At 42.0% G+C, this 25937-nt stretch overlaps 2 protein-coding genes across 4 annotated transcripts; one reads left to right on the top strand and one right to left on the bottom strand.

Annotated features, from left to right (window-relative positions):
* Positions 1-132: 132 nt before the first annotated feature.
* Positions 133-9960, top strand: dkk3b (dickkopf WNT signaling pathway inhibitor 3b). The gene is made up of 7 exons (XM_062546829.1): positions 133-405; positions 610-735; positions 1194-1274; positions 3641-3733; positions 3854-3998; positions 4420-4570; positions 8965-9960. The coding sequence occupies exons 1-7, from the start codon at positions 205-207 to the stop codon at positions 9032-9034; spliced, it is 867 nt and encodes a 288-aa protein (XP_062402813.1). The 5' UTR covers positions 133-204; the 3' UTR covers positions 9035-9960.
* Positions 9954-24773, bottom strand: far1 (fatty acyl CoA reductase 1). 3 transcript variants are annotated; one of them, XM_062546827.1, is made up of 12 exons: positions 24635-24773; positions 21084-21294; positions 20138-20313; positions 19674-19853; positions 19356-19533; positions 19175-19219; positions 18931-19058; positions 18349-18416; positions 15982-16153; positions 13695-13824; positions 13357-13484; positions 9954-12723 (listed from the first exon to the last, which is right to left on the bottom strand). In XM_062546827.1, exons 2-12 carry the CDS (start codon positions 21270-21272, stop codon positions 12561-12563), a joined length of 1557 nt encoding a protein of 518 aa, XP_062402811.1. In that variant the 5' UTR covers positions 21273-21294; positions 24635-24773; the 3' UTR covers positions 9954-12560. The 3 variants fall into 3 exon arrangements, with proteins under 3 accessions (XP_062402811.1, XP_062402809.1, XP_062402812.1); XM_062546825.1 differs by lacking the exon at positions 15982-16153 and adding an exon at positions 16510-16681; XM_062546828.1 differs by lacking the exon at positions 15982-16153 and adding an exon at positions 16510-16681 and having other exon boundaries at positions 24678-24723.
* Between the last annotated feature and the right edge of the window lie 1164 nt (positions 24774-25937).

Consider the following 25937-nt stretch of genomic DNA (forward strand, 5'->3'; position numbering starts at 1 on the left):
GAGACTTAAGAAATGACCTATTTTGTGCACCATTGTATGAGAAGCCAAAAATCCTGTTCAGGCAGGCAGACCGCGCAGTGTTATTAATTCTCTTTCCGGATTTTTTTTCTTTTCAAGCTAGTGCGCATAGTTTCCAAATAAACGGTACGCTACTGGAGGACCTCCGACGCAAACCTCGGAGCCTGAACTTGTTTTGCCGCTGCGATGCTCAAGTTTGTGAAACTCTTTTTCTGGCTACATTTGTTCAATAGTGTTGCAAGCCGAACGACCCCTTACACTAAAAATGAGATTAAAACTATTGATGGTAGTATCGCACCGGGACAAATTACCTTGAACGACATGTTCAGAGAGGTTGAAAAATTGATGGAGGACACGCAGCATAAACTAGAGGAAGCGGTACATCAGGTAGGCTACTTAAGAACAGCGATTTGGCGAATTCGAATAGCCTAAACGTGTCTTTATTGCAGTAGGCTATATTAAGATTAGTCGTCTTTGGAATTTGAAAGACTATACGTTTTGACGATTTAAGTATTTTTCATGTCTATATCTTTTTTTAAATATGTATTGTCTTCGTAAACTAGTCCTCATTGATTACACTGTCTCTTGCAGATCAACAATGAAAGCGCTAAATCTCAATTGTATGCGCAAGAACTGGTTCCAATTTATCATAATTTGACTCATTCAGAGGACGCGCTGGATGACCAAGCCATGCATATAGTTCAACAGATCAAAAAGGTAGGATTCAACGTTTACTCACAGCTTTATTGTTGACTTACTTCATTGTATTGTATTGTCGAGTTCTAAATTCAGAGATAGGCAGTTATATAGACGTCAAATGATTTTATCACGTTGTGTACTGCATGCGATGAACTTTTCGACAAAGTATTTCGTGTCAATGGTTACTGTAAATGAAGGTAGCCTACGAGGCTTTGTCTATTTTAATAAATGACGCACCCACTGGAAAACTGCTTGAGAAAAAGAGACCAAGCTATTATAACTAAAATACTGTTTGCTTAGTCGTGTTGCCAAAAATATGTTATTATATGGCCACACGAGGAACACAACTCCCAGAGCTGATGTGGTGTCAGACGAATTGTGGCATTCCATTTCATATGCTCTTGGTGTGATTCTACAGCATCTGTGCTTCTCTCTCTCTCTCTCTCTCTCTCTCTCTCTCTCTCTCTCTCTCTCAGGAAACGGACAATAGGACAGGGGAGATCCATCTCTCCAGAACAGTGATTCAGACCAGTGGCAGATGGAATGAAATTGACCACGTGAGTGATTGAGGGGGAGACTGTGGGCTGGCCAAAATGCTTTCACAAGTTAGGCGAAATTTAAGCATGCAAGTGAACTTGGCAGTGAGTCGATGTCCTATGAAAACAGATTCAGTCAATGTGAAAACCAATAAAAAAAGGGAAAAGAGATTTTGACAAGACATTGGGTTGAGATGGTTTTCTTACTTGCAGAGTTTATAATATGGACAGGATGCATCATGATGGAAGTCGTATGTTGGGTGGAAAAAGGAAAATGTTCTCCGAGTTTTTCTGAAACAGGGCTCATCTTGTTTTACCATCTGGGATAATCAGGATGATGCAAATATGTGGTGCTCACTTGAGAGCAACCTCCTGGTTTGTTTCTCTGTCTGTGGACCACTAATGCAGGAAATGTATAAACACTTTGAACAGTTGAACAGTTTGTTATTTGTATTCACAGTTGCTCCGAGATTGTTGGCTTGGCTTTGGTAGGTTTCCTACACTGAGAGAATCTCACATGCTGAGTCATTTCTGACATCACACACTCAGACAATTGGTCTTGAATTGATAAACATCCTTCTACACCCCCAAAAAAAAAAAAAAACGTAAAAATTCCCTTTCTTTCCACCTCCAAAGACTTGGCGTTATGAGTGCTCTTATTTGCAGTACATGTCTATTCTCTCCGTAATGGCTTACTTCAGATAAGCCCCCCAACCCAAAGCTTTATTATGCTGTCAGTACACATGAGGGCACCAGTATTTTCCACAGACTGAACTGCCATTAGGGACTTTATAGCTGAGTTTAGCGCTTTCCCCCCAGGAACCCACACATGCTGTGCTAGTAACATTAGAAAACCTGGAAAGAATGCACGGAAAAAATGGTCTCTTGTGAATGTTGCTCTTAATGGCTCGTAGCATTGCTATTTGGTAATTGTGTTAGTTGCATATTTATGGTTGCTACCGTACTGTTGCAAATCATGACAGATTAACTCCAACTCCCTAGTTGTGTAGTGAAAAGTACGGCTTCATCTCCAAAACCAGATCTGTGCACAGAGCCCAAGTTGCCCACATATGTTAGGCGTATGGCACAGGTTTATAGTTCCAGCTCATTCAAAAAATTGGACTTGTGCCGGATCATGTTTTTTTCTCTCTCTCTCTCCCTCTCTCTCTCTCTCTCAATGTGTGCTGTTTCAAATGTGAATTTGTCTGTTTAGACACAAATGCCTCCTCAGGGAATTACGGCTCAGCCAGAATAAATCAGACAGAGGGTGTGGTTTCTGAAGCGAGGAGTTTTGTTTTGAGGACGGGAAGTTGGCTGGCTTTGAGATGTGAGCGGGAAGCAGGGAGAGCTGTGTGCCCCGGCTGACTGGAGTTGGTCTGGGTGAGTCATTAGAGACGACCTCAGCGCAACATCAGTCTGGGCTGGGGGAAGACTGGAGGGGAGTGCGCAGCTCTTTGATCTGGTCTCTACATAAAACAGCTCAAGTACTTAGGGAGTTGAAACACACACACCCGCACATACAGACACAGACACAGACACACACACACACACACACACGGAGACACACCCATGTGCACACACACACACACAAACACACACACACACACACACACTCTCTCTCTCTCACACACACACACACACACACTCTCTCTCTCACACAAACACACACACACACACACACACCACATACAATTGTTTTGGCCTAATCAGGCCATTGTCCAAGGCTCACTCTAAAATGTGTGCTCTAGGGCTCCAGAAACATTGGGATCATGTGGAAGAAAAGGCCAAACAGAAACAAAACTTTCCCATATTTACCTGAAACAACTCCTGAAAAATGTTTTCCATCATTCTCATCGGCCTCTAAACTAATGATATACTTGTGCGTATAGTGACACGTTGTGTATAGCTGTATTGTGATATGTTGGGGTTGAAATATGCCTTGGCAGTATGTCAGAAGTCTGCACTTTAACTTACTTGTCCCCGAAAAGCAGCTGGGCCAAAATCAAGCCATTCATTTTCCCCCCTCTGTTATATCATCTGGCCTACTTTTCATCTGATGAAGTAGATAAGAACTGCAAACATAATACAGTTTGACATTAGGGAGTGGTACTAGAGAATGATTTTCTTGAGATTTTCTTAACTGCTGAGATTTCAACTGATCCCTAGAACTTTTTGGTGATCTTTTTTTTTAAAAACATTCTGTCCTATATATGGCTAAATTATTAACAACCACTGGTAGAGTATCAGGCTCAGTTAACATGTATTTGCTGTACTGTGAAGTCCAACCCAATCAATACTACAATCCTTTGGAGATTAGCATCACTCATAATAAATGGAACGGCAATTCATGTGAATATTTTATGTTTTACGGCTTTCATTTACCACAGGAGTGCCTGATCGATGAGGACTGCGGAGAGAGCGGCTACTGTCTGTACGAGATACTGACCTCCAAATGCATACCCTGCCAGGCCTCCTATGCTGTGAGTGGACACAGAATATACAAAAACACATTTTAATGAAGTGTCCTGATGATTTGATAGAATGTCAAGTTCACTATGGCTCAGTGCCTCTTTAGATTGATGTGAATTCATCCTTGACAGACCTGCGGAAAGGACGAGGAATGCTGTTCAGGCCAATTGTGTGTGTGGGGAAAGTGCTCACCAGACGGTGTAAAAGGACAGTCTGGCAGCATCTGTCAGTACCAGAATGACTGCAGCCCTGAGAACTGCTGCGCCTTTCACAAGGGTAAGGCCTTGGAGACTCACACTAACAATAACCTCAATGCGTTTATTTATTTTTTTCTTCTTCTCAAAGGAAGTTTGTGCATTTAGAAGAGCTCAAAAGAAAATCCGTTATCCTAGCAGACGTTTTTTTTTTTTTCACAAAAAGTTACAGAGAGAATTCTTTTGCGGCCAGTGCCATTGAACCTGGCCTAGGAAGTCTTCCTCAAGGACTCCAAGGCCGATATTTATTTCCAACTCCTCTTACTCCCCACTGCATTGTGGCTCCCAAATTGAATGTTTGATTGCTGGACATGCCCAGTATCTAAGTGTGATCACATGAGTTCTCCCACCATTAGCTAAAATAAGTCCACAAACCAGCCAATTACTGTCCGAAGCGTACTACTGCCCTTCACCTTAACCCCCCCTCTGCCCCCCCATGGCAGAGCTGCTCTACCCGGTGTGTACCCCGCGACCCCAGGAGCAGCAGCCGTGCCACAGCCACCCCAACATGCTGATGGACCTGCTGCTGTGGGACGTGGAGGGCCCCAAGGAACACTGCCCCTGCGCCGGGGGCCTCGAGTGCCAGCCCCTCAGGTACGCAGCATGTCTTCAAAACTAATTCAGTAATTCAGTAATACTTAAAGCAACACTAAAGCACTTTTCCTCTGTCACACACACGCTATTTGTTTATCCAGCAAATAACAGACAAGGTAGAATATGTTGCATGATTTTATGAAAGTATGATGTATTGCGACATCGAAGCAAGTCAAATTTGTAGTTTCTGATGTCTCATTTCATCGAACTACAGATACACTACCCCACCTCGTAAAGTTACATAGTGCGGTTATAGCCGATAGAGGGGCACGAAGTGAAAGCAGAAGTGCCGTTCACCCTGTTACGAGTTGATGAACCACTGAAATGATTTTGGAAACATTATTTTAAGGTACAAAAAACTCTTAAGTGCTGCTTTGAGTGCAGTCCGTGCTAGTTCAGTAAATTTTCTTGTCCCCTACTGTGTGTGTGTCACTACCAACACTCAAAAAACAGCCACTGTTTAAATGTGTAGTCCAGACAGAGAACTACCCGAGTGTTCTATGATCAGGGGGCTAAGTGTGTGTTTACATGAATAGCCACACTTATGTATCAGCAGAGACGAGCAGTATTTATAATACATGTATTTAAATAGTATTTTGTCATTTGTATTTTATTGGGTTGAAGAAAATGCCTTACATTGTATCAAAATACTCTATAAGTCTTATTTTTGTACTTAGTCCAGTAGTAATAGGGTCAAACCCGGAACAAATTAGTAACAAGCTGAATTTTTCAGGATATGTTCAGAATACCTTTAGGAATAACATACTAAAAGTCCCCGTGAATCCCCCTTGTGCTCTCTGAGATATTCAAGATGGCGTCCAAAATGGGCGTAATTTGGAGATTTTTCCGTATTTCAGGTTTAAAACCTAATACAAATGCAATTAAAAGGTCAAAATATATGTTTTATAGGGCAAGTAAGTCAATTTCATCATTAGTTTATTGAATGGAGACATTTCATAATAATACAGTTACCTCCATAAGTATTGGAACACATGCTAAAGTTGACTGTATAAAATCGTCTTTTGGAAATTGATCTTAATGCCTTAAATGGAAAAAATGAGGAAATATCCAACCTTTAAGGACATCAATTTTGTTTGTGAATAAGTAGCCTATATATCATAATGTTTTTTATTTCAGTTAGCCTATTAGCTGGTTTCATTCTCATTGAGCTCAATGCAATTCAAACCAGCTTATAGGCTAACTGAAATAAAACCATGCTAATCTCTTGGTATGGGTATGTGATGATGTGGGGTTATTTTAATTCCAAAGGCCAAGGGTTCTTTATCAGGGCGCATAGTGTCCTGGATGAATCCATTTATTTAAAATAAATAAATGAATAAAAAATCATCCTGCCTCTATGGGAATTTTAACACATAGGGTTAACATAGGCATTCCAATACTTATGACCCCTGTATTTTAAGGAAAACATTTATTTATTTACGATACATTATTCATTCAGAAAGATATTTCCTCATTTTTTCATTTAAGGCATCAATATCAATTTTCAAAAGATGATTTTATATAGTCAACTTAGCATGTGTTCCAATACTTATGGTCGGAGGGGACTGTACATCACTTCAGTCAACATCCTCATCCCTCACTGCTCCCCGAGCGCCGCTGGTTGGGCAGGCAGCTCACTGCTCTGGGTTGTGTGATTCACCTCACTGTGTGTTCACTGTGTGCTGTGTGTTCACTAATTCGGTTAAATTGGGTTAAATGCAGAGAACTGAATTTCCCTCACGGGATCAAAAAAGTATATATTCTATTCTATTCTATTCTATTCTATCATCGGAAACTGGTCTTGATTCTTCAGTTTCTTCATCATCTAGTAAAGATGACAGAGTTGGCCTTCCTTTGCATCCAACTTGCACATAATCCGTGCATAATGCATGACTCCATCACTGTCGCTGAATGACTCTGATGTCAAAAATCTAATATCTATAGGCTGTGACCGTGTCAATTTATATGTGAACTCCTACTGAGCTCAGGACTTCACAAGTTCACATTTAAGAATGTTCACAGTACAGTAAATGTGTGTAGGTTTCCAAGAAGAAATTACAATCAAGGATTGAAATGACAAAAAAAGTCATTATTTGCATAATGAATACCTCTCGTATACTGTATGTTTATGAAATGGCTTTATTACTTGATGTTTAGGACGTTATGTACAAGTATAATATGATATGCTATATGAGGTCAGCATTATATATAATATTATGTGCTATTATATTACAAAGGTTATAGAGGGAAAATTGTTGTCTGATTGTTTGTCTAACTGTGCGTTCACACCAAGAGCTACCAAAGTTGCAAGATCGCTTTTGTAGCTGTAAAATGCAGCTGCTACATAATAATTATGAAGTTGCTCATGACATGAGAGATTTTAACCTTCAATTTCAATTCTCTTAACTCAATTTTTGTTAGAAAATGTAAGATAATCTGCTATTTTATATAGCTTATAATAATAATAATAATAATAATAATAATGATAACAATATATAAAATTGTATTGTATCGTGACCTTAATATCGTGTAGCCTATCGTATCGTGGATTGAGTGTATCATTACATCCCTACTTTTAACTTTTTTTAGTCGCTTTAGTCATTGTCACATTAATGATCTTGTAATCTTGGTTAACTTTAATTTTAGCAGTGTGTCAATGGTGAATTTGGATTCCTTGTATGAGAAAACGTATTTCATGGTTCCATCCAGGACACTATGCACCCTGATAAAGTCCCCTTGGCCTTTGGAATTAAAATAACCCCACATCATCACATACCCTTCACCATACCAAGAGATTAGCATGGTTTTATTTCAGTTAGCCTATTAGCTGGTTTGAATTGCATTGAGCTCAATGAGAATGAAACCAGCTAATAGGCTAACTGAAATAAAAAACATTATGATATATACTTATTCACAAACAAAATTGATGTCCTTAAAGGTTGGATATTTCCTCATTTTTTCCATTTAAGGCATTAAGATCAATTTCCAAAAGACGATTTTATACAGTCAACTTTAGCATGTGTTCCAATACTTATGGAGGTAACTGTATTATTATGAAATGTCTCCATTCAATAAACTAATGATGAAATTGACTTACTTGCCCTATAAAACATATATTTTGACCTTTTAATTGCATTTGTATTAGGTTTTAAGCCTGAAATACGGAAAAATCTCCAAATTACGGCCATTTTGGACGCCATCTTGAATATCTCAGAGAGCACAAGGGGGATTCACGGGGACTTTTAGTATGTTATTCCTAAAGGTATTCTGAACATATCCTGAAAAATTCAGCTTGTTACTAATTTGTTCCGGGTTTGACTCTATTTTGAGCTAATGCTCTTGGACTAACTGCCAAATGCTGCCATGGTATGATCGCAATTTATCTGCACTCGATTGCTCTTCCTTAGCAACCAGCTGTTTTTGTCTCTGAAATTGAATTTCACGGTCTGAACTGAATGTGAAAGTACAAAGTGTGACAGTTTCAGTTAGAATAATTTATTATTCAGAGCAAATGAGTTCAATTGCAAAATATTCTATTCAATTTCAAGTTGACTGGGATTCAGTTCCAATCCAATGAATTCAATTTCAACATATTCGGTTCTCAATATAATTGCTCAAATTTGGCAATTCAAATGCAAATACAACATATTCGCTTTTGTTCCATAACTGTTATCATCAGTTTCTTGAGAACTTTAATCATCCAATCAGAACACATGGAACCGGTTATGTAGTTGCCCTGCAACATTGCTCAAAAATTGCCCTGTGTATCGCCTAAAGCAACCCAAGAAAAATGTATGCCCCTTGGCATCAATTTAGTGCTTACACGCTACCCAGTTAGTTAAAACCAAACTAACAGTGTCATGATATTTCCTGATCAGCAGTTTTACACAGTGCAATATTAAGCAATCTGGGCATGCATTGACGATGTCAGAGACTTGTTTCCACTTTGTACCATAAGACAAATTCAGTTGCGATTTTTTGAATTGACAGGTTATCTAGTTGATCTCTTGACTGTAGGTATATGGCATGTCTCGCAGGCAGAGGGAAGCTGTTGATCTCAAGCACTATCCACTTAATCAGTAGTCAGTATACTGATGAAGGATAGATTAACTAGACAGATATGGAAGGTTTGATGAATTGATTTCATTCATCCTTTAAAGAATATTTTTTAGTATTTTCAAAACACATTTTTTTTTTCATTTTGATATGGCGTGACTTCTGTATTTTGTAGTTTGATACGGTTAACATTTTTCAAAACTTTTAAAAATACATGTAGATGTATTTTTTTTGCCCATCCCTGTGTATCAGGAATGCAGAGAGTAGGATGTTATTGCAGTGTTCTGTCTCTGTGGCTCTGATATCTGTTGTTTGTTCACCTGCCGGTTCTGCTGCAGGCGTGGATCTCTATGCTTGGATGTCAGAGGTGCATCCGGTGAGGACAGCCCAGATCCAGACTTTCTGTGAAGCATCAATGAGTTCCCATGAGTTCTTGTGTGACTTTTCTGGCTCTAAATGTGTTTTGACTCCATTCTATGATTCACCACTGCACAAACAGATGGGAGACAGTACATTCATTTACAATATGAGCCTGCAGATATTACACGTTGTACGAGCATTTTGTGACACAACAGAATAGCCCTAGTTTCTCTGTTGAAGAGATGTATTAGTAGTTCTGACAATTAATTGTATTGTATCTGTATATCAAACTCGTATATTTAAATGAAACATACCTTAGTTTTCTTGAAAAGAAGACTGTTGAAATCTATTAAAATTCCTTGACTGCCTGATGTGTTTCTCAGAAATACGAAGGCATTTAAACCTCCCGTTGTCGCTAATGTAACACAATACACAGCAGATGGCAGTATTCAACACAGTTTCCCCCCTCAGTCAGTTCTTGTAAACTAGAGAAAACTGGTTGTTCTTTATACAAGGTCTTGTTCTCTTTCAGAAGACCTTAAAGACACATTTTAACAAACTTCAGTGACGCAGCAGATTCAGGAGCTAGATTCTCTTATCACCCTAAAAATCATGTACTAGATTATCACAATATCCTAAAAATCACACATGGGAAAGAACAATAATTCTTCAGAATTGAAATGTATTTTGTGGTTTTGTGTGTGTTTTCAAATGCATTTTGGGGTTTTGTGACTGACTCAGTATGCAGATTTTTGCTCATCAGTGTTTATTTATGACAAGGATTTAGTGAAGTACCAAATCTGTGATAGGATAGCAATGTCTTCTTTAATGGACATTTCTCATGAAATGCGTAGCAGTTTAAGGGAGAGGGCCCAGAGGTTTACAACTGGGAATGTAATTGGGAAAGAGTTGCTGTTGAGTTTAACTGACGCAAATGTAAAAGGTAAAAAAAAGCAAAGACATGGTGTTTCATGAATTAACATGTTCTGTTTATTTGTATTTATTTGGTTTACAAACAAAAGGCACCCATTGATTTTTTTTATTCTAGACTTGCAAGAAAATGGATAGCGCATGATCTGGAGCAATGAACCCATTTTGCTGTAAACACCTCAATTGGACTTCAGATGTGCAATTTTACTCCATTGTATTGTTTGGTCTGACTGAAAATATTTTTACAGAAAAAAAAACCTAAATGAGACAATAGGTCCAATGATTGAAAGGGGTCCCCTGACGGAAAACAAAACACTGTGATAAACACTATTGTGCAATGCTGTTTGAAATGGCAGACATGATCATACAACAAGGCACCCTTGCTACCCAAAAGATGCCCAACATCACATTAAGGAGAGACAGAAAGAGATAGAAATGTAATGTACATGGCTGAGTGAATGTTAATTGATAACCCTGAATACATCAGTCTGCATTTAACTTTTTCCCCCACCAGAATTCCTACTAAGCGACACTCATCTCAAAAACTAAACCAAACACAAGGGAATGATTGAAAGTACATGAAGGCAAGTATCCCTTTCAAATGGTGGTCCTCGAAAAAAGAAAGTTTTCACAATTACCACAAGTTATCAGATCAGTAGGTCCCAAATCCACATATGTTCCAAATACACATTAGACACGCACATTTGGAGTGAATCGAAGTTTCTAGTACAACTGTGCAAAGAGTCAGGCTGGAGTGACGTACATTCAGACTATGTCAATACAGTAAGAAGAAAACCAACCGTTGAATTTACACACAAGACAAGATATGAGATATAACCAAAGGTGTGATGGCTTTGGTTTAAATTTGATCATCTTGTGACCAGATGAAAAAAAAAACAGACAAGACAAAAAAAGACATTTGGATTTAGAAGTCCATCTGGGACTTTGTCCCAAAGACCCCAAAAGAGCCAATCTTCTACATGCCTTTGTTTTGTCTTTTTCTTAAATGTAAATAGCCACTCTATATGTATTACAAGCATAAAAATACTATGCAATGTGAGATTAATATTACAATGTCTATCTGGAAATGTACACAAATGGATTACAAAACGTACACATTTTCAGCTCTTTCACATTGTGTTAGTCAAAAAATGTCAGGCACAGTTCACAAACCAGTCAGACAACCAAGCAACTAACCCTAGTCATACACTCAAAGCTTGTAGAATCTGGTACTACAGCTCATTTTGCAGTGTGTTTAAGTACATAAAATATAGTTCGTATATTTATAAATATAAACAAAAATCACTAACCCCATGGCTACTGTTCACCCCAAAATTGTGTTTCCAATGTAGGGAGGAAGAGTACTTGATCATGAGTAAGGGAACAGCAATTATGTTCCCTCACTTCCTCACAGCCAGAGGAGAGGAAAAACCAAACAAAAAAACAAAAATAATAATTGACAGAAATGTATAGATTAACAATCTGTCTGTGGCTTGGGATGGTGAGACCCTAGTTTGACATTAAGGTCCGGAAATGACCCTGTAGCGAAAGAAAAGTAGTGGGCAAGAATCAACACACACACACTCACTCTCTCTCACACACACTCACACACACACACACACAATGGAGTTGAAAAAGTACTCACACAAAACGTTCCTCATCAGATACAAGGTTGAAACGGGTCTATGACAAGACATGCAACAAGGCATGCCAGCAGCTTGCTAAAAGCCAGTAATACAGAGGGAGAGGTCCTGAATCAAGAACAAGATGTTCCACCTTTAGCTTCTCACTGATAAGCACGGCCTTTTCATCCTGCACAATCGCAGACAAAAAGGTAGAATGTATAAAGATGGTTTGGCAGAATTCAACATGGGGGGGGGGGGAAACCCCTCAAAGTGGGAGTGAGGGGGGGAGCTCAGCATAGCTGCAGAATGCTGTGGCGGTGAGGCTTAGCAAGGTCATCTGAAGGCTTGGGCATAGGCACATAGCTATACTGCGGAGGAGCCATCACGTTCCTTATCTGCCTTGTGCTTGATTGAATAGTTGACAAGTGAGTCACTGCCATCAGCCAAGCAATGCAGGGTGCCTAATGGCTGGGGGTCAAGCTGTTGAATGTGTGGTAAAGTAATAGTCAGTCCCCCCCCCACCCACCCACCTCTTCGGTGTTTGGCTTAAGTGCTTTTACCCACAGAGACGTGATGCAGTAATTTTAAAAGCCTCCTGTGCTCGTTGTGCTGAAGGAGAGAATTTAGCCCTGAAGAGACATGCTTGCTTTCCACAATGTGGTCAGCACCCCTACAGTTTTGAAGTGGGAGGGCCGTGCTGAACAGAAAAAAAAAATGAGAGAGAGAGAGAGAATGAGAAAGAGAGAAAGAAAGAGAGTGACAGAGGGAGAGACAGAGAGTTAGAGAAAGAGAGAGGGGGCAGGACCCAGACCCTAGGGTGACATTCAGAACATGTCCGAAGAGTCGGCCAAGCTACACTGAATGCATAGCTGTCTGAGATAAGGACAAAAGGGGTGTGTGTGTGGGGGGGGGGGGTGCAAGGTATTATCAGGGGAGGGGAGAAGGGAAGGGAAGGGAAGGAGAGGCTTGGTAACATTTCCTCCGTGACCACCTCCAGTCACACTTCACTCTCTCCTCGCTCAGTGTCTGAGGGTGCTGGACGCTCTGAAGTAGGACAGGAACTTGAAGCACAGGCTGACCACAAAGTACCAGATGTTGCGCGCCATCTGCGACCTGGCGATGAACACCCGCCAGAAGACAACCACCAGCAGCGTGTTGAACGTGTAGCGGAGGTTTCGCAATCTGGAACGGAGGAGTGTTATTTCAATTTCATGCATTTTGTTTTGACATGTTAAATAAATATAATGAATCGCGGCAATTTGGAAATGCCATACGCACAGCGGCGAACACGGAAACGGCAACGATAACAGGCTCGGCTGGGGTGCTTGCTTTTCAATCCACAGAGCTCAAGTCAAGAGGTGATTGCATGGCAGCGGGGAGATTTGTGAATGTGTGCTTAGGGGAAAACAGTCCCAGCTGGAGGCCAATTTGATAGAACTCTGATATCGGACTGGGGAATTTCCACTTTGTTTACGTGGCCTGGAAGAGATTATGCGTGACATGGCCACTGCAGACTAGGCCTGAGAGAAACCGATCCTCCGTCTATGCGGACCTTTAGCAACGTTTAACTAACAGCTGAAAATACGTCAATCCTTTGGCCATTCATGTCCGCTGAAAATCACGTACCGGAGATTAAATAAACTGCAACACAATTAATCTCACATGCGACTTGTGTACTGAAAAGTAATCCAGCGGCCCACTAATCTGCAGTCCACCATAAGAAGGTGGATCAGTGTTGAAAACACTTATTGAGGAGCAGAGGCACACCGCCCTGCTGGAGCCTGGGGAGCGACTAGGGGGCGGGGGGGGGCTTACTTGCTGAGGTGTTTCCTGGCGGCAGGCAGGCCTGACAGCTCCTCGTTCAGCACGTACTTCTTGGTGCCCATGCAGTAGTTCTCCATATACTCGGCCCAGTGCAGCTGTCGCACATCGAAGTTAAAGAGCTGCAACCAAGACAGAGGCCATTTTAGAATTATAAAATGTAAAAAAAAAGACTTTATAGAGGCATCAGTACAAAGGTGTCAGAATTATCTAGAAGGCATGCCGCAGAAGAAGGACAGAAAGAGACCGTTTTGGTTAAACATTCAATCACTTTCCTGTTTCATAGTGTGTGTGTGTGTGTGTATATGTGTGTGTCTGTGTGTGTCACTCACCCTCTTGTCCTCGGGGCTCATCTGGTTCATGAGCATGGTGACGTTGTCTGTGTTCCACACCCACGAGTGGCTGGTGAAATACTCCAGCACCATCATGGCTTTGTGCAGCCGCTTGATAGTCTTCATCATCCTGTCACCGTGGCAACGGCGATGGAAGGAAGAGGAGGAGGAGAACGACGACAACGAGGAGAGAGAGAGAGAAAGGAGAGAGAGAGGGAAAGGACGTCAGGGCTTACACATGGCAGCTGGCGTGCCATCTCTGTGCGTACTGCGTTTCTCTAAGCCACGCGGGCCCCATTCAGCTTTAATAGCCTTCAGCTGCAAACTGACCCATGGATCACTGGACTTCCAGGCAGATAAGCGGGGAATTGAGATTCGAGACCCGGGGCCCCTGACAGGTCTGTTAGGCAGACTGGCACCAGGAGTCAAATGTAGCCTTTGTTTGGGTCACATGTGGCCACGTGCCAAATGTATCCTTGTGTCAGCCAACAGTATGCACTGGTTTTCCAGACACAACATGTCCTGCACATTACAGCAAGTACACTGTCCTCGAGCAGGGACACTTATGAATGAATTACAGCATAGTACGCCACATTCTATTTAAAGTCACAGACAGTTCCTACTAAAATGGTTCATTTGCTCGTAATGATGGGTAGTGCCCACGGGCAGTGTGAAATTGAATCTGAAAGCATTTAGAGCACAGAGCTCGGCACACTGTTAACACGGCTGGAGATTTGATTTGTACTAATCAGAATAATTATCATCTTTAAACCTTTGGTGCCGTGAAGTCCCATTTGCTTGAGTTGGGAAAAGGGTTATGGAGAGTTAGGGCAAGATTGATTCATACTTGAAGTGGAGTGGTACCTGAGCATTTCCAACAACTGAGATGACCTTTTTTGTTTGAGTGCGGATTTGCAATGGTACGCAAAGCACTGAAACCAATAAAATCAAACGCATTAGCGCTGTCAAATATAACTCTACAGCTCCAACTGCAGGGGTTTGAGGTCAATTCCAAGCCACTTTTAATTTAGCAGTTTAATGCTCAGTTATCCACCCCTCCCCAAGAGACAGTCTGATCCAGACATGGGAATAATAATCAAAACGTGCAAAGTACAATCACAAATCACAAGTTAAAATCACAAATCAGAGACGATTAAGGGGGAAAACAAACACTCATGATCAAAGTTTCCCATGGAATTCATTATGCATGTCATTAAACCACACACATTTCAGGAAATCAGGTTCAATCACTATTCAAAACCAAAGGATTTCATTCCAATTTTACTATGCTTTGCTGATATGTGTCAAGTATAAGCTTCGCTGAAATGTGTCTGGTTTAAGAAAGTCTTTTAAGGCCAATACTTTCTCAAGTCAGATACCAAACACTTGCCTTGTATTACACTAATGTAGGAGTTTTCATTCACATCTTTCAGGCTTCAATGGCTACATTAGTGATTTATGGTGTAAATCACCACCATCAAAAACAAATTAATGTTAACTTATGTAGCCTGACCATTTTAACTGATCTTTCTGTGGTACGCCTACAGTAAACTACTAATTGATAATAATAATAATAATAATAATATTAATAATAATTGGCATGATCAGTAGGTCTGATTGGCTGTTTGAGTGGCCTGCTAAATGTCTCCAGCTGCTAGAGCTCGTCTTTCAAACCTAAGTGCTTGGTATCTGGTACTGACCAGGATGATAGTTTCCCATTATGTGTCCCCCATGGAGGGTCCACTAGATGAAGAGAGAAGATAACTGAAAGGTCACTCTTGGGTCATTTGTAAGGACTTGATGGCATGGCTCACAACAGGAGTTGGAAATGGACCATTTATGAAGGTGTGGTAGGGAATAAATAGGATTTTATGGGGGGAAAAATAAAGTAAAAAATCTGACTCAAAACTGCATAATGCAAAAAAAGTTCTAACCAAGACAGTCTCCAGAGGAGACAAAAGAAAAGAGCAAAAAAATAAAAAATAAAAAATGGCTCCAGAACTGTGTGATCTAAAACATGAGAGTGGATGAGGCATGCTGGAGCAGGAGCTCATGCTAGCCTGTCAGCAGCAGCTGTAGCAGTCGAGTCCGATGCCATGAAGTCGAGCAGACAGCCGGGCTGCGCTTCGTCGCCATCAACCATCCATGCCACACGACCAGCACCCAGTGGTGGAGGGGGGGGGGGGGGAGGGCGGGTAGAGGTGAGTCGGGCGGGTCGGGGCAGGAAGGGCGGGCAAGGGGGAGGAGAGGAGAAAAGAGGGGGTAGGGGGCGCTGTCGAGACCTTACCGGGGTTTCTGACCCGTCAACCTGAGAAACCCGTCATACAGCAGGGCGGGCAGTGTGTGACTCACTGTGGTCCAGTACTGATTGGTAAAGGGGTTGGACCGCAGGTTAACATTGGGCCGCCTGAGAGCCTGTTCTAAAGGGTTGGTCTTGAAGATCGTGTTTACACAATACTCTGCAGAGAGAATACAGTCACAGGCAACCCCCACAGTTAACACAGAGCAACACATTGCAATGCAAGCCAGCCTCAGACACACACACATACACACACCCTATCACTCATACACACACACAGGCACACGCACACATAGGAGAAAAGAGTGCATAACCCAGCAGGAGGTACAGGCTTGATGAGGCCTCCACTGGGTTATGCATCCTCACCCTCCCTTCTGGACATTGAAGACAACAGCGCCTGCAAACAGCATCACATCACGGTGGCAATAACATACGGATACGGGGGGGGGTGGACTGCGCCAAGACGAGACAGCAAAGAGAGGGTAGGCAGCGAGCATGGGCCGCGGGCGCATTTACCTTGGCTCTTTCCCCATCATCCGGAGGCAGAGATCATATAGGAAGGCTGGTGCCATGTGGCTTACAGCGATCCAGTACTGATTGATTAGGTGGTTTGAGGTGAGATTTACATTGGGCCGTCTGAAGGCCTGCTCGAGGGGGTTCCTCTTGAAAGTGGATATTACATGGTACTCTAAGAGACAAAAGGGCGTTTCAATACAGGGTGAACGTGGTCAATAGAGAGAGAGAGAGAGAGAGAGAGAGAGAGAGAGAGAGAGAGAGAGAGAGAGAGAGAGAGAGAGAGAGAGAGAGAGAGAGAGAGAGAGAGAGATAGAGAGACAGCTGGGATCTCAGTGGCGGTAAACCTGAGGGGCAAAGAGTATTCATTTCCCTTCAAGACATTCTGCACTCCACTGAGCTTTGTCAGAGAGAAGCAACAGGACCGTTGGTAGCGCCGCGAATGAAAGAGGTCACTGGTCCGTGTTCGACAAAAACAGGCTCGATGAAATGCAGAAAGGGTGTGAAAGCAAAGAAATACTATTTGGACCCAGGTCTGCCACACACACGCGCACACACACACACACACACACACACGCACACCTCAAGTGCTCTACTGCTATTGTCATTGTAGAGAAAAATTAACCACGTGTTTGACCTTGTAACCGTTTCAGATTCCAGAGAGTTTGAAGAAGTGAAATGTACAGTACGAGCATGTGATCCAAAGCATAGGTGGCACGCATCTGCTGGTTGTACAATAAACAGTGACATTTCACGACCAGTCCAAACACAAACAATAGTGGCCCCATGCCTGTGAAGGTATGTGGGACAATATGGACAATAGCATTAAAGCACTTGGCCCATAACAAAAAGAAACTTTTCCAGACCACCTTTTCGCTGCCACGACGAACATTGAAAACACAATGAAGACCTAAAACTTTTGGTTTAAAAATATCTGTCCCCTAGTCCCATCCTGACACTACAACAGACCTACTTACTGCTACGGACCTATGGTATGGCTGTATCAGACTTTTGCTACACCAAGTTGCCTTATGAGAACTGCTTATGACAATAAACTGAGCATGCATGCCATTCCATGTAATTTCAATACTGACTAGTTAAATATCTGCCCAATAAAGTCCTTTCAAAAAACGGCTATGAGACTTGCTTTCTCTATTGGACTAGTACAAGACAAATCAGCTCTACACTAGATTAGCAGCAAGAGAAAATTCAGAGCGGAGCCAAAATGCACGTTCTAATTTCTGCTCAGCAACCTTTAATGTAACAAGCCTGAAAACAGCCACTGTGACGGAGGCCACCTCCGCATGTGACAACAGGGGAAGAAATAGCTTCCCCTGAGATGGGCTTTCAAAAATACTACATCCCTTCTCAAATTCAGGACGCTAGGCTGATTTGAACAGCGGCCATGTGCGTGCATTGTTCGGCAGAGGTGACAAACACCTAGTGTGTGAGCGTGGAAGGGCTAATGCATGAGGAAAGTGGGCGATTGAGCACCTGCCAGCACGCACACACACACACACACACACGCACAGGCATACACACGCAAACACCTTCTTCAGGGAGAAGGTGTGGGAGACACACTCTCACTTCTCCACAGCCTTCACTCACTCGTAGGAAACATTTAATTCAAATGACAGACTAAAAAGCTGCCTAGTTCTAAATTCAATTCATCTTCACAATTCCTTCCATTACTTTGTGGGATATCAATATTAATTTCTTATCCATTTTAATACTATGTGAAAGCTATGTGTGGCCTGGTTTCTAAAGTGGCATATTATTGAAGCTTAATATTTTCAGTGTTCTTCAGTCAATTAGTCTAACAATTCAAAGGGGGTTTCATACCAACTTCTCCCCAGTGGAATGGGTTGATGCCTCCAGTTGTGCAGTTGTAAACCAACATGGATTTGGGTCTGCAAAAGTAAACACACGACAAGCAGGTTTACAGCAACAACACTGAAACATCTCGTCATCAGAATATAAAAAAAAATGTCGTCTTTTCAACTGCAACTAGTTTAGGAAGAGCAAAGTTGCAAGGCTGGTTCCCTGCACACGGGTAGGCTATGGCTGGGAAGGCACGCAACAAGTTAGTTTACCCAACAGAATGATTTTGAAGCTGTAACATAAGGGGAAAAAAATGCCTTTGCATCTGTGGTGAAAGTGGAACACGTTTTATGCTGGAGCTCACGTCTTGCACTGGCGTGACAAAGACATCTTCTGCTATTTACTTCCTCACACTGTTTTCTAAAACAGTTTTCTCTCTACAGCAAGCCTGGGAGGACATGCAAGCGACGGTGTGGTTACCAGGATCCTCTTAATTCAATTCAATTAACTTTATTATTAATTCGAAATGCATTATTTGTTCTTAGGCAGAGCTGGCATCCACCTGCCTGCCTGCTGAGGCCCATTGCTCTGTGAGAAACGGACCTGTTATGCCTTTGGGAGCCCGAGTACCAGGCAGCGGCCAGAGTGGTGTTGATTACGACATCTACTGGCACCAAGTCAGCCACAGCGTTGTTGGAGGCCCTCATCGTGCGCAGAATGCCCTTCCCTGCCTAGAAATCAAGCAAATTTGGGCAGGAAAAGTCAAGAAAAGTCAGGTTTCCCCAAACAGCCTTTATGCAGGTGAAGTGCTGTAACGCATCTCAAATATCAGAAAACGGGCACTTACAGCTATGAATATTCCACTAGGTCCATTGAAATTATCTATCCAGCCCTGTAAGAGAAGCAGTGTTGGTTACAGAGCAGAGCGCAGGGAGTCTCCTCTACAAACACAAGATAGGCCAAAGCAATAAGGCTCTAAACCTGATTACGACTGTGAACTGAGCATGACCCATTTGTGCTGCACTTACAGGGAAGGGCTCCATCCAACTGGCTCCGACGATGGAGGGACGGATGATGGCCACGTTCAGATTCCCACACTCCTGCTGGACCAGATACTCAGCCAAAGCTTTGGTGTATGTGTACGTGTTTGGCCGGTCACCAATCAGCTTTGGCGTCATTACACCCACAAGCTTATCATCCATCCATCTAGTAAATAACAATAGCAATTAAAAAAAGGGACTACATAGCCTCTACTGTTTGTACGTTGTAGCATTAAAAATCAACAAATAGGCCCATTCAGAAGCACTAATATTGTTCCCTAAATGCTCTGGACCTGTGCAACTCACTCTAAGGTGTCAACAAGCTTCTTGTAGTCTACTGGTGGGGGGTAGACCACCTCCTCGATGAGCTTGCGGTCACAGTTGGCGTAGGCCGTGGACACGTGGATGAACACCTCCAACTGTTTCATTCGGTGGGCCAGAGCCACCATCTTCTGAGTCGCCAGAACGTTCAGCTGCACTGCATCTCTGTGGGGAGTAAAAGCGACAGGGGGGGGGAGCGATCGTCAGCGCATCTGGAGCACAATGTTCTCTGCGGAGAACTTGCACAGGAGCTGATTTAGGCACCTCATTAAACTGACGTCTCTATCAGCCTCAGGCAAAATACTACAGGGGAACATGCAAATAGCACTAGGTGCTCATTTAGACTCTGGTGGATTTATCACCAACTCAAAATGTAAAAATGGCATGCTTTGCTAACAAAAAAAAAATGGAGATGGTTTATGGCTCATCGTGAAGAGAGCGATGCTTACTTGAGAGGCTCATTGAATCGGATTGTTGCTGCACAGTGGAAGACTATGTTGACATTGGCTGCCAGTGTCTCCTGGTCCTCTTTCCGCAAGTCCAGTTCAGGCAGAGTCAAGTCACTGTTCACAGCTACAATTTTCTCTGCAAAGTCGGGCTGCTCATCTCTTAATCTGTCAAAGAGCTGTAGCAGAGAAATCCTGATCAACGGCTACAGAAATGTGTCCTTTAAGTGATACCAGATATCCGGTTATCACAGATTTCCCACATATCCAGATGTCCTCTAGTACCATGCGCTACTTAAGATACATCTATAGATATTAATCCTTCATAGTTGAGTAATATGGTCATATGCATTTAACGTATAAGATTAAATGTCCACGGTAAGGGATTTATACAATGTGGAGTACCAAAACAGCTTCCTCAAATATCATACAAAGAAAATGACTATGATTTGGCTGCAGGCTGCTGAAAATGCAAAACATAAGGATGCTATCTGAAGATTTTGACACATGATAATACAACCTCCTGCTATGTGATCTTTACAAAAAGTTCCATTCTGTTCAATTCCAATTCCACACACTTTTTCTGTCAAATTCAGCTAATTAGTCCTTGCAGTCCTCTAGATATCGGTCCAGTGTTTGGACACAAAAATAGTTAATAGACCACACAGTGCTTGAGGAGCATGGAGGGACAGAAATTATTTAATTGGCTATGGAGCTCAAATATGAAACAGCGCAAAGTGCACTGTAAGGACAATCCAGGCTCTGTCCACAAATTTGAGCTTTGACGTTTTAATTCAGTTGGACTGTTTCTACACCATGATTCTTTGACTCGCTTTGTTACCAGTCAATTCCAAACAAGATGATGGGGGGGCTTGATAAGCATGCCTGGACGTCTCACTAAACCATCTTTCGCAACCGCATCCTGCCACGTCAGATGATCACCACTCACTTTGCAGTTGACCATGTCTGCAATGCGCACATGAGGAGCCTGGCCTGCCTTGGAGCGGACGAGCACGTAGACGACCTTGACGCCCGGACAGGAGCGCAGCAGCTTCTCCAGCAGGACCTTCCCCATGAAGCCCGTGGCTCCGGTGATGAGGACACTCTTCCCTTCGTAGAACTGCGGGATGGTGACCATGGTGGCAGCCCTCTGGTCCCTCCTGTGCACACAAGAGTCGGCCTAAAAAGTTAGACCACAAGTTCATTCATGCATAGCTGCCCTTTCACTTGCAGCTATGCGCACACTTACATATGCAAACAGAGGATTGCCCGCCTGCTTGGGAAATATTTAGCCATGTAGTTCAAATGGTAAAAACGTGCTGCAGTCTATTTGATCAACTCGCAAGGCAGAAAAAGTGTTTGGTGAAGAAACGACTGGCAGCAGCAAGCTCTAACTACTGAATGAGGCCATTTTGATAGTGCATATTTGTACATTTGTCAGAACATGTTTGATATAAACGACTTCCGTCCTGTGCTTCATGTTTGGTGCATTCCTTATTTTTCAAAGTATCACTATTGAGTAGTGTTTCATTTAGGACACATTTGGCAGATCTTCACAAACATAACATTAAAACACAAACGTTTGCCAGGCAAATTCAGTCACAACAGTTTTACAACACCTATGCAACTTACAAGAAATCCTGAAACTTTCTGGCTGAGAGGAATTACACATCAATCCAGTTATGCAGAATCACATGGTGAGGTGAATGAAGGTACAACACATTTTTGCTTGCCATTCACAGCTCTTAATCATCTTTGCATAGAATGTCTATATAGAGCGCAAAGTATATCAGCAAGGCTAGTATTGCAAGTTAATGAGTATGGCAATAGATAACCTCTGCCCATTTAAAGCTGATAACTCCAATCAGCATCACGCCTTATCTAAACAAAGCTCAACGTGTACTTCACTTCAAACAATTCAGTGGTGCAATTAACAGCCACATATAGTCTGATAATTGCACTGCTGTGACACATATATAGTCGCCCTTTTCCAAATCAAGACACAGTCTGCATGCCTGGAAGCAGGTTTTTTATTTGTCAAAACAATTTCTCAACTGAATGATTTGATTCCACTGAAATGCCCAAAGTGATTTCTAGAGTTAAAATATGAGATTGCAAGACCATACATGTAAACGGCTTTGGTTGACAGGCCTTGCATTGTTAAATCTTCCAAGATTGCTCATTTGTTTAGTTTCCATTTACCACACCAAGCCCTAAGAACATAATGGGCACCTAGAACTGGGCGTTAATTTCCCCTACATCATTGACACATGCACCTGGAATCTCCTTTACAGCTAGCCCTATACAATAACTGTAATATCAAGGCATATAACCTGAATCTTTTACTGGAACATTATTTTTAACTTAGTATCTCATTATCTAAAATGGTGCCATAAACTAGGCCAATGGAAACCATGGCATGGCAGCTAGAAAAAAGACAGTATGCAGGTTTTCAGGATTAGAGTGATTTACTGTGGTCTACTAATGTGACCAACACATTAAATATTTAGCCTCGCAAGAATTGTAAAGCCGTATCATAATATGTCATATTATCTCATTATAATTTCTGATAATGTGATACGAATCCATTAGTGTTAGAAATCACTGACTGGCTTGCCCCTTCAGATGGAATCGGAGTAACCTGTTTGTCTCTGATAATGACTCAATTTCTCAATAGGTTTCAAGATTTTAAAATATTTAGGGTTTCTGAATGTTTCCTTTCTAGATAAAAGGTTCTGGCTAAAACTTCTATAATAATGTCACGCAAGGCTGCAGGTTTGGGGACTAGGTCTTTTGGGGGCAACACTTTACTCAGTGCAGCTGATATTGCTTACTGCATGACACAGGCGCCAAGTTGCAACAGCTGTGCTGATCTCAAAACAGCAGCAGGGTTCCCAGCCAAGGTGCTCTATAGCCAGAAATGTCAGCTTGTGGCACGATTGCATCCAACCTTGTCTTTTCAAAGATCTGGCTAATGGTACATCAAGGAGGGCACATTTTGAATATTAGGCTACGCATTAGGGTAGTCAATGACAAATGATGAAAATTAGATTGTCTGACACAATGAGAGACCTCATGAGACTATATGGCCAGACAAGAAAGGCTGCGCAACTCTGGCAAAGCTCAACACTCTTGTTTAAGACAAGATAGCAGTCAGTGACCGTCTCAGTGTAGGCCTACGCTTCGGTAATAGTAAAGGCAGCACTCGTAGAGAAGCACTTACAGTTCAATCAAGCTGATCGAGGATCATCATCGGAAAACACATAGCCTAGCCTACTGTATATGGCACATATAGACGTTTCTAGCATAATGCCGCATGTACAATGGAGGCTAAATGATCTAAACACCTCATCAGGCTGAATCATTAATTTGTCACATGCACACACAGACTGTCAACCCTGCACGTGAGTCAAACACAATTTCCGACATCTTTGAATATAAAGCAAGCTGTTACTGGAACTACAAAAAAACGCACCTACTAGGCTAGCCTATCTTATCTTTTTAGGAGTGTTGCATTTGAAAAAAAAAAGAACTTGCGATGGAAAGCCACAAATTCCTCGGCTGACATGACTGCAAAGTTTGGCGGATGTGGTTGAATACAGCAACAGGCTGAATAAATTGGTCATGAGACAGCGGTCGACCAATCTTGTGACCCGTGTTAAAAGAGCCATTCACGGTCCTTAAGCATATATTTCAACATCTTGGAGCACAAAGGTGATCACCTCATCTCCAAAAGGGAAGCGCCTAATACGAAGTTGCGTAATAGGATGATAATGTGTCCACAGAAATACACATAGGTGTCAACCAAAGAAGTTCAGACTTAGTTGCCATGGTTCATACATAGCCTATTCAACACACTGTACACAGCATGGCCTAGCAACTTCAAATTAGCCACAAAACTTCGGAAAGTGAGGACTATGAGCCAGTGAAGCTTTTACAGTCCTCGTGCACAGGTTACAGCAACAGGCATTATGAATCAAGGATGGAGCAAGTTAGCATAAAGTATGTACAGGAGCGAAAATACAGTCTCTAGTGTACAAAACCACACTCCTATCATGTGGAGCGGGTTTGCTGAGCTAATTCAGCTAAAGTTAGCCAGCTAATTATCTTCACGTTACTAAGTTGGCCAACACCGGCGTGTCAGAAAACCAAAGCAAACACAATAGACGAAACTGGCACTTCGGCAAAAGCCAGATGACTGGTGAGAGACCTAGCTTGTCAAACATTTGCCGCACTGTTCAGTTAGAAATAATGTATCTATCTCTGTAACATTACTTCCTGAAAACATAATGTAACTACCGTGCTAACGACCCCTCCCCTCTACGCATTTCTTCCGTAGTAGAAATACTCCATTGAACCGTCAGCAAACGGCGGCTAGCAATGGTTAGCGCGCAGAAGAAATTCTACCTGATGGCTCGCCATCACGAGGGACCTTTTCTTCGAAATAAAAACTAATTTCGTGTACAACATCAAGAGAAAAAAACAGATAAAACACATTACCAACTGTAAATCCAGGCAGTGTCGTTAATCCCAAACTACCTACAGCAAAGAAGCAGTGGTGCGAGATGCTGTGGGAGCGACTGTGAGCAGGAAGCGCAGTGAGTGGGGATTGCCAGATGAATTCATAGATGAAGAGCAAACGTGACGTCAGTAGCCACTAAAACTCAATGCAGCATGCTCAGAACCCTTCAATGAATTGCAGCGTTAGGCCACTAGGAATAATCTCTCTTGCGTCCATTAGTCTCACTTTCCATTTACCACGCCTGTCCGGATGTTTATTTTTTGTTATTTTGTAAAAAAAAATGTAATGTCATTGCTACTGAGAATTGAACTTTGAAATAGAACAGAATGGAAAAGCTTTCAGCTCTCATTAGGCCTAGGCTACTATTATATTGGTCTATGGGTGTGTTTCGTATCAATATCAGGATTTCAGTGCATAATGGAAATTGTATTGGAGGCAACTGAACTGACAGCTTTCACAGGAGAGCAGTCAGGAGGGGAGAACTGTTTGCCCTGTTCAGATCCACTCACCACTCAGAGGACCAATCACTTTTGAATATTAGTTTGGACCCCTCATCCCACCCACCACACACACACACACACACACACACACGCACGCACGCACGCACGCACGCACGCACACACACACACACACACACACACACACACACACACACGTACATCGTACATGCACACACGCACACACACACACATGCACGCCCCCACACACACACACATACACACACACACACACACACACACACACACACATTTTATATGTTGAGATCTACAGTATTCATCATTCATCAATCTATTCATTGCGTCTTTTTTGTGCAATTTCATATTGAATCCATTCCATTCACAGTTTATTTAGAAATATGGCTAGTCTACCATATTCTATATCTTGGTTGTAAATAAAGATGACATTTTATTTGAACACTTACTTTGTCTTACTCTTTGGATTTGGACTACATGAAGAAGATTATGGTCCAAATAACAGAAAAAACGTGAAACAAGCTCAAATTCAAGGCATGTAAATTAAGTTATTTGAGCAATGTTGCAGGACAACCACATAACCGGTTCTGTGTGTTCTGATTGGATGATTCAAGTTAACAATAGGCTATTATGATACAAAACAAGTCTGGGCAAATTCATTTTTCATTGTGCTGCTTAAGCGATGTGGGCAACTTGATCAACCACATATAACCGACTTTCTTCAACAAAATAGAATACAACTGACAACATACTATTTTGTATTTTAAATATGTTTTATAAATACATGTAGGCTAGGCCTATCAGAAAT

The sequence above is a fragment of the Sardina pilchardus genome, chromosome 10 (genome assembly GCF_963854185.1).
Source record: "Sardina pilchardus chromosome 10, fSarPil1.1, whole genome shotgun sequence".
Lineage (NCBI taxonomy): Eukaryota > Metazoa > Chordata > Actinopteri > Clupeiformes > Clupeidae > Sardina > Sardina pilchardus.

Coding starts and splice junctions, on each gene's coding strand:
- dkk3b (XM_062546829.1), top strand. CDS start 205: ATGCTCAAGTTTGTGAAACTCTTTTTCTGGCTACATTTGTTCAATAGT. Junction 736..1,193: donor TAGTTCAACAGATCAAAAAG/GTAGGATTCAAC, acceptor TCTCTCTCTCAG/GAAACGGACAATAGGACAGG. Junction 4,571..8,964: donor CTCGAGTGCCAGCCCCTCAG/GTACGCAGCATG, acceptor GTTCTGCTGCAG/GCGTGGATCTCTATGCTTGG.
- far1 (XM_062546827.1), bottom strand. CDS start 21,272: ATGGTCACCATCCCGCAGTTCTACGAAGGGAAGAGTGTCCTCATCACC. Junction 19,534..19,673: donor AAGCTTGTTGACACCTTAGA/GTGAGTTGCACA, acceptor GTTATTTACTAG/ATGGATGGATGATAAGCTTG. Junction 12,724..13,356: donor GCCAGGAAACACCTCAGCAA/GTAAGCCCCCCC, acceptor CCTCCGTTCCAG/ATTGCGAAACCTCCGCTACA.